This window comes from Dunckerocampus dactyliophorus, chromosome 4 (genome assembly GCF_027744805.1).
Source record: "Dunckerocampus dactyliophorus isolate RoL2022-P2 chromosome 4, RoL_Ddac_1.1, whole genome shotgun sequence".
In the NCBI taxonomy this organism is placed as follows: Eukaryota; Metazoa; Chordata; class Actinopteri; order Syngnathiformes; family Syngnathidae; genus Dunckerocampus; species Dunckerocampus dactyliophorus.
In genome coordinates this window covers 12,942,700-12,955,464 of record NC_072822.1, presented here as the reverse complement: position 1 = coordinate 12,955,464, position 12,765 = coordinate 12,942,700, and the positions used below count along the sequence as shown (strand labels likewise).

Here is a 12,765-nt window from a genome sequence, read left to right as displayed (position 1 = left end):
TAATGTGTTCAAGGGAAAATTGGCAAAATAAATCCCCATTTATATATTTACAGACTGTGCTTTGCTCTTTCATCATTTGTTTGTTATTGGAGACACTGAGCCTTGTTTGTTCCCTCCAGGCAACAATGTACAAATTATAAAGTGGGGAAAAATGAGCAGATTTTGTGTGAAAAGCAGAAAGATGAGCAACGGTATCTGGAAACCAAATTCATCAAATCAAATAATAAGCAAGGCATTTTTTTTTCAGAAACCAGGAGAGATGGGAATCAAATTAAAAGGAAATTAGGCCTTGCAACCATCAGCCACACTTGTCTCATTACGGCACGAAGATAATCCTCAAAAGCATTAACACACACACACATAGTGGGCTTGGGGGAGAAAGAGGATTTCACAGTTAAAAGTTAAACAATCGCGCCTTTCCGAAGTGAGGGGGGAATAAGGGAAAGTACATATTTAAGGAAGTGTCTAAGGTATCATAAGATTTAGCAATGGCTGTGTAAGATTTGACTAATGTCGTGACACATTAGAAATGTATTCTGTTAAGCCTTGACTGGTTTATAAAACTTAAAAAAAATGTTATAATGTTTGTGTCACATAGTCAGATTAAGAGCGGCTGAGCAGGGAGTTGTCACATCTAAGAACACAAGAAGTAGAAGGGGGAAAAAATAGAAATGTTATACTTTTCTCTAACATCATTCAGGCTTAGAATAATATTGAGATCTTGGGTTTCCTGACATGTGTCATCTATTGAGGCTTTATGAGTGTTGAGAGCTGTCTTATGGCTCCTGTTTAAATGAGATACCCCTTAAATCCATTTGATGCTTGACTGTAAGTGATTTTAAATATGCTCACTGACCCCCACTGTAAATATGCAGCGCACATTGTGCTTGTTTTATTTGTTTCGTCGCATCCAATCACCCGCAGACATCCATTTCAAAGATATGAAGAGGAGAGGAATGCATAGATGAGTACAACAGCACAGGTGATCTAAATTTATCTCGGTAAATGAGTTTAAAAGTTGAAGAAGTCATAAAAACAACAGCCTTTGTATGGTGAACAGTTAAGAACGTGTGCTCACGCTTACTATGAACAATCACGGTGAGCAGAGACAAAAAAAAAAAAAAGAAAAACAATTTCATGCTATCAGTCAGAAAAGACATTTTCAGCAGCTGAATCTGGAGTATAGTCCAATGGTGTTCCACAAGGCACGGTGCACGGCCCACTGTCCATAAGCCCTCGGGAAGCACAAACACTTCAGCAAGTATTGCTTGGACGGCTGCGCCCATCTTGACGTAATGCAAACTCTTACTGTGAACACACGCTGACCCTGGACTCTTGTCTCACACAACAACAACAATGCTGGAAGGGAGAACGGGGAGCAGAGCAAGGAGGTTAGAGAAGATAGAAAAAAAATATCAGAAAGGAGGAGAAACCTCCTTTATCTGTAGCCTCCCACCCGCTACAGTCTCGCCCCAAGTCAGTGTTGTTGTTATTCTTTTACAAATCTTGATGTTTGCTTTTGAGGGAGCTGCTGCGTGTGGTAACAGTGTTGGTGGACGTCTCTTCTGCCTCCTCGTCTTCTTTCATCTCCAGGACCTCGCTGAAGAACCTGAAGATGGAGTCGAAACTCATCCAGGAGGTCAACTCATGTCGCTCAGTGCCTACACAAATAACATATACACACTTTAGCATGAGAAGGCTTCAAAATACTTCAAATAAAAACCGAACATAACTATAATTCCCTCAGAGATAGCATGTAAGTGCTGAAGGGTCTGAAGAGTTGAAATGCCGAAAAAAACATGAACAGAGGAAGTGTATATTATATTACAAAATCAAAAATGTCAAGACAAAAAGCAAGCACATCATTGATATCATCGCATGTATACATGACTTTCTCCTAATCAGTAAAAACAAGAAAACCGGAGATAAACTATGTGTATGATTCTTAAGCAAGTGAGTACAGAAATCCCTCATTTATCGCGGTTATCGTGACCGTTATAAGTGAATTTCCGCAAAGTAGGGTTAAATTTGCAATAAAAGCCTGTACTTCCGAAGATCAAGTCTCACCAAACAATTACTGACACAGTGACAGTGACCAAAGTTTCAATTCACAATTGGAATGCGCTTCTTAGTGGCTTCTACAGGGGTGCCTTGGTTAACGTCCGCCCCAGTTAGCGCGTTTTTCAGTTAACAACCAATATTTTTGCAAAAAATTTGCCTTGCCGTGCGTTCACCTGCTTGTTTAGCGTCCAAAATACCATCCGGTTTGTTTACACAGCCAAAACAAAATCTCACGACACTTATACGTGACTGCACAATGCACTGTGGGCTGCCGTGCCATTTTAGGTTGTTTATAGAGTTGGAGAGAGATACACCGCGTAACAAACACATGGACTGACCGTACAAGGGTGCAAAACCTCCCCATTTTAGGGCTTCAAGAGAAGTCTGTCGTCATTTCAGAGGTATGTAAATGTGACGGGAGTGGCTCCGTCATCGGCTGCGATGCATGCTAGTGCGATTCCCACGTAACAGCCTATCAACCCGGTGGCGCATCAAGGGTGACACTCGCGGTTTCTGCATGTCTCATTTTACATTCATTAACATATTTCTGGTTCCACACATACGCGTTCAAACTTACTGTAGCATGTTGGCAGCAACCCGAGTCAAACATAGCACACATTACCACCTCGCCGGCGCACTCCCGTAACGTCATTGCTGCCAGTTTCTATATTAAACGACAAGGTACGTGTTTATTGGTGTTGATACTTAGTTTGATACATTTTTTTTTTTTTGTTTACATTTTTGTTATTTGTGGTTGTAGCAGAATAAGGTGTTTATTTTGGGTTATTTTGTTGATGGTTTTGTGAGGTTTTTCCCCAACAAAAATAGGTGAAAGTGGTGTTAAATGTTCAGTTGTCCATTCATGTGTCATTTGTAATTGTTTTTGAATAATTTTCTGCATGTAAAACTATAATAATTTTTTTTATAAAATGTGTTTTGTGTTAACATTTTTGGGTATCTGGAACGGATTAATTGGATTTTAATTATTTTCTCTGGGAAAATTTGCTTTGGTTAGAGTCCGTTTTGGTTTGAGTCAGACCTTCTGGAACGGACACCACTGTATTTGTATTTTAGTTCACGTAGCCATTTTACACTTCAGTTAATTTAAAAAATATGTATCATTTGCTTAATATGCATATTTTTTGACTAATAACAGGCCATTTCAACCACAAAACAGCATGATTTATTCATTAATATATACGTTGAAAAAACATGATAGAGTGAAGCCGCAAAATTTAAACCGCAATGTGGCAAGGGACGACTGTATTTTGACCATACTATCATTTTTATGCATATTTTCCAACTGCAAGCTGTAAAAACTTGAATGCTTATCCTTACTGGCTTTAATCATAAGTGATGTATATTTGTGTAATGAGGCAGGATGTAGCCTAAGGAGAGCAACACCCCATCAAGGTGTGTAGCATTTTTATAGGCAGCTTCTTTTCCTCAAGCAAAATGGGCCAAAAAGACATTTAACTGACCTTGAAATGTAAAAAAAGTAATAAAATGTCTGTCAGAGGGATGCTGCACTCTTGAAATAAGATGCTCAGATATTGGTGCGTTGCTTCCTCAGGCCTATGAGAGTCATGGCAGCCTATGACCCGGTGGTCCAATGGGAGAGGCTTAATATGTTATCCAAGCAGATAGCTGGCAATCAACACCACCGCATGGCCTCCTTTCCATTTCAACCCTTCCAACAAAATGCACAAAGGATGCACTAAGCAAAACCAGTGGAGCGGTAGTGCTTCATTCTAAAGAGTCGATTGAGGGAAGTCGAGGTAGAAGTGGGGAGAGGTAACTAAGGGGTATATCAGGTGGGCTGGTTTGTGGCAGGGTTTCCTTCCAGGTTAGCTGGTTCCCAAGTTAGGGTCACACTACATCTTGAAATCTGGTACATGCACCTGAGGTTCCTTAAGAGTTGCCCTCTTACTTGTGTTTCTTCTAAGATAGTGACTGCTGCAACAAGAACCTGGCTTGGCATCGGAGAGTCGTCCATAAGAATACTGTAGTTTGAAGCTGAAAACGACACTATAACACTATAACACTATATAACACTATAAACAGCCAAACCTAAATCCCATACTAAATAAAGGAAATCCAAATATTCCACTTCAGGGCCAAACTGTTGCCATCATACAGGCAATGCTTTAAGTAGAATTTCATGATTGTTAACAGTCATGCAAGTTTAAAAAGAACACAAATGCCAAAGATGTAATGCAAAACTATTTTGTATTGCAGTGTAACGAGAATGTAACCACTGCGAGTATAGTAAAGCGTTAAAAATGCAAAACACTCTAACCAGGACATAACACCATACCAAATCATACCACAACGTAAGATCATATCTTACCATACCACAACCATAACATTACCTCATACCATTCCATACGACAACATGCCGCAACACAACACAACACGCCCGTAGAACTTCATATAGAAAAAGTATTACATGGTAATTAGTAGGGGCGTGACAAGATCTCGTGTCACAAGATCTCGCGAGATTAAAAGGTGACAAGAGTTCTTGTTCAGAAAAAAATGTCTTGTGGGCAGAAGAGTGTAAGGTAGTCGAAATTAAATGAGTAAATTGCAATATATTGTCATACATTTTTTCTTTGTACTTTTGTCAAAAGTAATGTTAAAATCTCGTCTCGTCGCCTTCTCTTAGGCCCAATCTTGTGTATTGTCTTGTGTCGTGAACTGAGTGTCTCATGACTGGGGTTGGGCATCGTTTGAATTTGAACGATTCCTCGTTTCGAATCCGGTTCCTACCGATTCTCTATTCCAATGCTCTAAAAAGGAAGGGTCATACAAGTTTGCGTGGTTTACATGAGGGCGCCAACCACAGTTCCTTTTGGATGGAATGTCTGAACCTCTCCATGAATTGTATAATGATATGAACTTTTTATCAACTTTACTATAAATTTCTTACAGGGCTATTTTCAACCAGTATATAAATATGAAGCATGTTGGTCGTGCACTGTCCTTTGCATATCATTGTGTTGCAAATGTTGCACTGAGCAAATTGCTCTTTTTTATGACGTTAAGCCAAACTTTTTAGCTGCTTCTTCTTTGCTGGAGCTCACTGGCTTCTTCTTCGTTGGTGTTTACGGCTATTTCTTCCGTGCGGCGAAGTGGGCATCGGGCATCTAGGAATCGAAATAAAAACATTTGAACAATCCTGGGAGAATCGGAATGTTAGTCCCGGTTCTCATCGATGCTCGAGACTCGATGCCCAACCCTCGTAATTAGTAGACATCAGCTATTTAGCTAATAGATGCAATAAAAGTATCATGTTTTCACTGCTGTCAAGTTTTTGTGTCAATATGTTCAACACTTTCGAATTCCTGCTGATGTGGACTGCAGAAGTACTGAACTCTTTTGGTGTGTTTCACTGCGGGGGACTTGTGCATGCACTCTGATCTTTCAGTGATGAAAATGTTCCTGCAAAAATCCCACTTTGAATGCGATACACTACTTAACTTTTTGTTTCCTAATAAATTGTCATGCGAACATGTGGACCTGCAGGCAAGGCAAGAAACTAAAGCTGCTTAGCTCTTACATGGAACTGAACTTGAGGAGAGTTTTTTTTTTCTGTACCTCCCAGAGAGATAAAGTTTTCTGTGTGTTGAATATTTGGACTTTTGTGTTTACAGACAGAAGAATGAGTGAATACACTGCTGGAAGTACTGTGTGTTCCTTTTTGAACCTTTCTTTGGGCACGCTTAAGACTTCTTTTTTTTGTTACTATACCTGTATTTGTTTGTGACGATAAGAATATTAAAATAGGCTCCACTAATTTTCAACGGAGGATTAAAAAAGGATAAGCTTAGTATCTAAAATCAGTTCATGCGGTGTGCAAAAAAAAAAAAAAAGAACAAAAAATGTAGAAAACGGCAGCTTTCCTTGATATAATCCTTTCCTTACTTCCTTTCTCCCTCCTCCCTTGCCTCCTCCACTCTCTGCTGTGTACAAGAGATTGGCTATAAAAAGCTAGACTAGAAGGCCACAGGGATACAATTAGAAAGCACCTTAAAGGCTCTCTCACTGTAGACAGGCCTCCGATGACCACTGCACTGACCCCATGTTTATTAGATTGACCTCGGCCTGGATGCATTAATAGAGATGGCGTGCGTGCATGTGTGTGTTTGTGTGTATGGCTTCAAGACTGGAGCTTGAGCGTAAACTTCACAGGTGTCTGTTCAAAGTTGTGTTCAAGGAGTTTGTGATGGAGGTGGGGATCTCGATAGCGGGTCGACCTCAGTCAGTGCCTTGGGTCAAATTTAGCGTGCTGACAATCATGGGAGCAAATAAGCAGCGAGTGTACTACCTGTGCAGGGCTCGCCTTAACATGCACCTCTGAAAAAGCAAAACACAACCTTCTCACACCCCTAATCTATCATTTATAGCCAATTTGAGGCAAAATATCCCCACCACTATTTTTTTCTTGTGTTTTGTCCTTTTTAACCCCTCCAGCAAAAGCGATCAATGCCGCAGCGCTCTCCCGTTCACCCTGAACTGGTGGTGAACTCCCGCGGAACGCCGCCAGGCTCTCCACCCTATCCCACTGCAGTTCAGGGTCACCAGGGGGGCGTCACTGTCCCAATATGCAGATGAGCTCATGCCCTGCTGATGACTCTGGCGTTAAGCCCCACCCCTTTATAGGTGGCAGCTCTGAATTGAGGTCCAACCCACTCACAAGGATCCCATACAAGAACCAGCTCTAACACACTAAATAGGCCTTTAACAGCATATGCACACCCTTCAGTAATTGCCAAAGTGTGCCGCGCCTAATGGATGTTGTCAAAGATGCGATGCGATCACTGATTTAGAGGCGGAACCCCAATGACCAGCCTTCACCAGCCACTAAAGACTGAGAGGGTGGGGCTGAGTGTAAGAGGGGATTACCTCAGCTATGCCACAAATCAAAGTAATATCTTTAAACGATGGGAGGGATCAATGAGGTGTCATCCGGCTATACACTTTGTGTGTGAAGTGAACCCATAAACATTAAATGGTTATGTTTTAGCAGCGGAATAAAAATGTTTATCAAGAGATAAGTGGATTCATTTATGAGCAATAACATTAAAACACTTCAAAAATAAAATCAGTCATTATGCATTTAGGGACGTTTGCACTTGTGTTACCTTGTGGTTACCTTGTGTGTGTTCTTTTGCCCACCAAACTATTTGAACACAATTATTATAATTGCAGTGTATGGTAAATGCAATATGACTGGGATTGACTGCAAACACAATAATGCTGATACAGTGAGACCCATAACACTGACGGCTGACATGGAGAATTCAGGGGAAACAAAAGCATCAACTCCACACCTGTATTGTTTTCACAGTATACAAGGGTTAACTTCTTTTTACACTGGTGACCCATAAGAACACAAAGCAAATGACCGTCACATTGGAGTACATTGCCAGTACACTCAATAAAGCTTTTATGATGGCAACAGTTTGGTCTTGGAAAAAATTATTTCTATTTCGTTATTTCCAATGTGAAAAATAGTTTGGAAATGCAAAGAAAGGAGATGTCAACCAGCATCTTGGGCCACATTGTGTCACTATGTACTGTATATTTTCCCCACACAGACACTCCCATAATTCCAGAGAAATTAGCATTTTTCATGGCAATTATTAACCCAAAATATTTCAAATTTCCACTATTCAGACAGCATTATTGTTCACAAATCCTATTAAACTTTGGGACAAATAAACTGCTAAATGGGATGCAAATACGAAAACATGGCTGGCAAGAAAACTCCTGCTGCATGCTTTCTGCTTGGGTCAGGACAGACTTTCAGTCCTACTCCTGTCCTTGTGTGCGTGGAGGCTGTATGACTTGTACCACAGCCACAAAGTGTATCTGATCCCAAATATTTAGCCTCGTCGTCCTCTGTCACAGCCACTGTGGATCTCTCAGGATAATGACTGACTATTTGATCCCTCTCTGACTATACTGAAACACAGAGATTTGCCACTTGTAGGCATTTCCTCATGGAAGGCACACACACGCACGCACACACACACACATTCACTCTCTCATGTAACCCCCATCTCCCTACAAAAAACACACACAGTTGTTATCGTTTGTGTGCAGCAGGGAACGGGAACAAGAGAGAGTGGAGCTGTTAAAAAGGAAGCACAGCAACTCCTCCATAGCTATGGGCCATGCTTTCTTCCCTGCGCACCAAACACTGCATGCCGTTACAAATGGTAATCTGCTCTGATTGTCACCAATTTCAAAACAAATGCTAGGTGACTGAAAAGCCAAAGTGACGCCCCGAGTGATACTCCGACAGAAAGACTGAATCAAAGCACGCCGGCTATAATTAGGTTCCATCTGGGCGACATTATTTAAAGTTGCAACAATTAATTGGTTGTGTACAAATGGCCCATTTTATTTGAATCAAACTCTGTTTTTTGGTGATTGGTAATTACACTTCAAGGGGGGAGGAGGCATATCTCTTTACTACATTTATTAAACGGATTTAGGGACATGGGGAATGTAGAGGCAGGACACTGTTGTCTGTGAATTGAATTGCTTTAAACAATGAATCAACTGCACTGACATTTGGGTTAAACATTTAACGAACTTCAATTTAAAAAGAAGGAGGAGAAGGATTTAATCACAGAATAAAAATGACAAAAAAGTACCTAACAAGACAGATGCACACTATATTAAAGCATGCAGAAGCAAACGTTTTCTCATTTCCTTTTTGATCAAAATGGAACACAAACAAAGCATCTTCTTATCAATTTCCTAACGACGGTAACCTAAGCTTTTGTTTAATCTTGGTGTGGGGCCGAGCGGCGCATTGTCAAGCAGGCCCTGGCTGGATGTAACCTTAGCCGAGCTGCTGTTTGTGGAAACTATCTGTTCCATGGATCAGCGGAGGGGAATCGCTATCTGTATCCTGGTTGTCAGACGCTCGGATTTCCGCCACTGACGCTCTCTGATATTAGACAATCTGTCGTGATGTGTGTGTGTGTGTGTTCATGGGGAATACAGTGTGTGTGTAGTGTCATTCTGCGTGTTTTCCTCTTCCTCGCAGATCTGAAGAAAGGTCAAGAATGGCGTTTGGCCCTGAGGTGAGGTCAAAGGGAGCCCAGGCAGGTGACAGCTGCGTAGCCACACTGCCATGGAAACTCTGTCCTCTTGAAGAAAAAACAAAAACCTTGTCCTTGCTCCAAAAGCTAATTAAATCTAAATCTATACCCCCCTCCCTAATGCCACCACTCAATTTCCACTTCAGGTGAAGACATCCACAACATGGACTCTTAATCTATGTTTACACTATACTCCAGTAAGCATCTCCTTTTTAATAAGATCTACATTAAGGTCAGACACCTCTACATATAGCATGAAAGACGCATAAGCATGAAAAAATGAAGAAAAACAAGACAACTACTCAAAACAACACTATGGCAACTTCCTCTCGAATGCAAATCATTTTTAATGCTAGTCAGTTAAGTGGGCTCTGCGTTTCCCCTCCTCGTACTGCTTTTAATTACTTTACTTATTACTGTGTGCTGTTGTCAGACAAAAACAAGGCAGAACTCATTAAATACCCTGAGATGAGGAACCTGAATCACTATAGCTACAGGGGCCGCTGAAGGTACTCACTTACAATAAAAAAAAAAAAAAGGGCCAAAAAAAAAACAATCGCGAGAGAGAAATCGAGAGTTTACAGAATGCTAGATACCTTATACAGTACAGTGGAAACTCGGTTTTCGAAATCCCCAGCTTTCATATGATTTGGTTTTCAACAACAAAAAAAAAATTGACCCGGTTTTCATACACAGTCTCAGTTATCGTACATTACTTAAAACAAACTATGGAAATCCAGTCCCCCAAAAAGGCTCACTATGAGTTGGTGACTGACTATTCGTGCACTTTTTTTACTGCTAAATACCCCGCCACTTGGGCCAAAGAAAGTTGAAAGTGCCAGTCATTTGATAATGACAGTAGGAAACCAGTTCAAGAATTCAAGAAAGACCTCACAACAAAGTGCGAAGATGGTGTACGCTTGGTTGATGTTGCCAGGATGTACGGGAAGATCAAAATAAATTCCATCCTAGTGTGGAGATGTGTTGTCAATGAGACAGGAGGCAAATGCCATGACTTTAAGGGATGCGCTGAATCAACATTTACAGGATTTCTCTCTCAACTGACTCTGGACCGGTGTGCCATTGTTCTCTCTCTTTCCATCTCAACCCAACTGGTCGAGGCAGATGGCTGCCCCACAGAGCCTGGGTTCTAGTCAAAGTTTCTTCCTATGAAGGAGTTTTTCCTTGCCTCTGTTGCCAAGTGCTAGCTCACGTGTGGTTCAGTTGGTTCTCTCAAATGTACGAGGACCGTGGTCCTCAACCTGCTTCATGTATGAAGTGCCTTGTGATAACCTCTGTTGTGAATTGGCCTAATATAAATAAAATTGATTGAATATTAAGCAATATGTAAATATTTTTTGTATTAGGAAAAAGGTAATCTGAGTGACGGAGCAGGACACCAAACAAAACCGTGTTTTGTTTGCCATGAATAATTGTGATTGCATCCGTTGATGTACATAAAGTTGCGTGAACACACAGTCATTGTCCATGCCTTCTTGGCTATAGCAATGTTGAGAAGTTGGTGGTGGGGATCAAGTCGGGTTAAGTCAATTGTGGAGTCTCTCCTCTCCCCTCCTGCGTATCCGCTCCTCCTCTCGCCTTGCCCTCAACATGAGTCATCAAAAAAGTTAAAAGTGATGTTAAATGTTAATTTATCCATTTTAGCAGAGAAATGCATGTCAAACTATAATTATTGTCTATGAAATGTATTTTTCTGTTTATATTTTTGGGTGTCTGTAACAAATTAACTGGATTTACATTATTTCCTACGGGAACCATGACTCCGGTTTTTGTACAACGGATTAATAACGCTAACTGAGGTTCCACTGTATTCTCTTTCCAGGGGAAACAATGCACCCTTTAACCAAATTTCATGAAAGCTGCCCTGGTAGTGAACACATAACCTTGAAGGAGGTCGTCAACAAAAAAAAGTATGGTCCTCTAGTTTACTTCATTTGCCCCCCTCCCTTCCTCTATCTTTCCCTCCTGCCTCCCACCCAGTACTCCGAGTGCTTTTTTTTATACTGATGTGAATGAGTGGCCTTGGCTGTCAGAAAGGACCCTCGCTTTTATAGACTTGGAGCAGAGTATTTACAAGATAACACCAGTCCAAGGACTGCACAGGCTATTTGATACCGGTGACACACTCTGCCCTGTTCTCTATGGTAAAAATCAAAAGCCCAAACATGCACTCGCCTTGACAGCATTGCTCAGTGTCAATTGTTTAATTCTGTTCCATGTTGAAGTGATGACTCTCCAAAACAAGAGGGAAGGTGAGTTGTGATGTTTAATTGGTTGGACACATCACATATTTCCTCAAATTAACAATGTGACTAATATTAACATGAATAGCTTTTATGCAGTGGCATTCAAAAGCTCGGACACTATACATTGAAGAGAAAATCTGTGACATCCACTCTGGAACAGTTGAGTGGATAGAGACTTCAAATCACTGACTGACATGAATTCCACGTACTGAAAAATGGAAGGATGCAAGGACCACTTTGGTATTTTGTAAACCAACACATGTTGATAAGAAGTTTATAGTTTCCAGAAAAAACTGCATCTCAGCTTTGTGATATGGCTGAAAAGGTGTGTTATTAGTATGAGCTTCGAGCTTTGCTCCTTTTCTCTCGTTTTTGCTGTTTGTTTTTTTTACATTTTCCAAATATTTCAACTTTCTTCTTAAAAAAACATTCATACATGTTCTTTTCGTAATATTATGACGTTAGTCTCCTAATATTTTGACTTTATTCCCATAATACTGTTGTACATAATACTTTTTTCTCCAAGCTACTTTTCTAAAATTGCAACTTTATCTTCTTTAGTTTGTTTCTCATAACATGACTTTTAAAAATAACATTTTCTTTCTAATATTTCAAATCTGTGCAACTAAAATGATGTTATTTTTTCCACTAAATAATATTCCAAAATTCAAGTTTTGTTCTCATTAGAATACGACTTTTTTGGACTTAATTCTTGAAAAATTACAGCTGTTTTTTCCATTTCTGCTATTTTCTTTTTAATTTTCTAACTATTTCAACTTTCTTCTTATACTGATGACTTTATTCCCATATTTTGACTTTATTCTCATAATGTTATAACTTTTGCCGTAACCTAATTTTCCAAAAATGACAACTTTATTCATTGTTTTGTTTCTCATTATATTACGACTTAAAAAAAGGGTCTTTTTCTTTAATATTTCAACTTTATGCTTACAATGACATTTTTCCTCATAATGTCCCGATGTTATTCTTGTAAAATTACGACTTCTTCTTGTTAGATTACAACTTTTTTTCTTAATATTGTATTTTGACTCTATTCTTGTAAAATTATTTCTGATTTTTCAGTTTTTGCTATTGTTGTTTTTTTTTAGTTTTCTTGTTAAAGTATATTTGTAGAATGATCAGCTCGCTAATAAAAAAAACAGCTGCGGGCTGCAAATGCTCCCCCGGCCGCACTTTGTTCACCCCTGGATTAAAATGTTAATCAATACAAGGAGTACGAATTTTAGTTGGAAAGCCCATCAACACATAAAATACAAAAGAATACTTTTTATTGAATATAGCACAGAGGGCCGTGTGTT

The 12,765-nt window shown here is 39.9% G+C and overlaps 1 protein-coding gene across 3 annotated transcripts in view; it reads right to left on the bottom strand.

Annotated features, from left to right (window-relative positions):
* fam172a (family with sequence similarity 172 member A) overlaps nt 1-12,765 on the bottom strand; it is a 190,853-nt gene continuing 178,088 nt past the window's right edge. For all 3 annotated transcript variants that reach the window (XM_054772503.1, XM_054772504.1, XM_054772500.1), the window contains exon 11: nt 1-1,661. In XM_054772503.1, the coding sequence (XP_054628478.1) occupies nt 1,498-1,661 (164 nt within the window). In that variant the 3' untranslated portion in view covers nt 1-1,497. The remainder of the gene's footprint in view (nt 1,662-12,765) is intronic.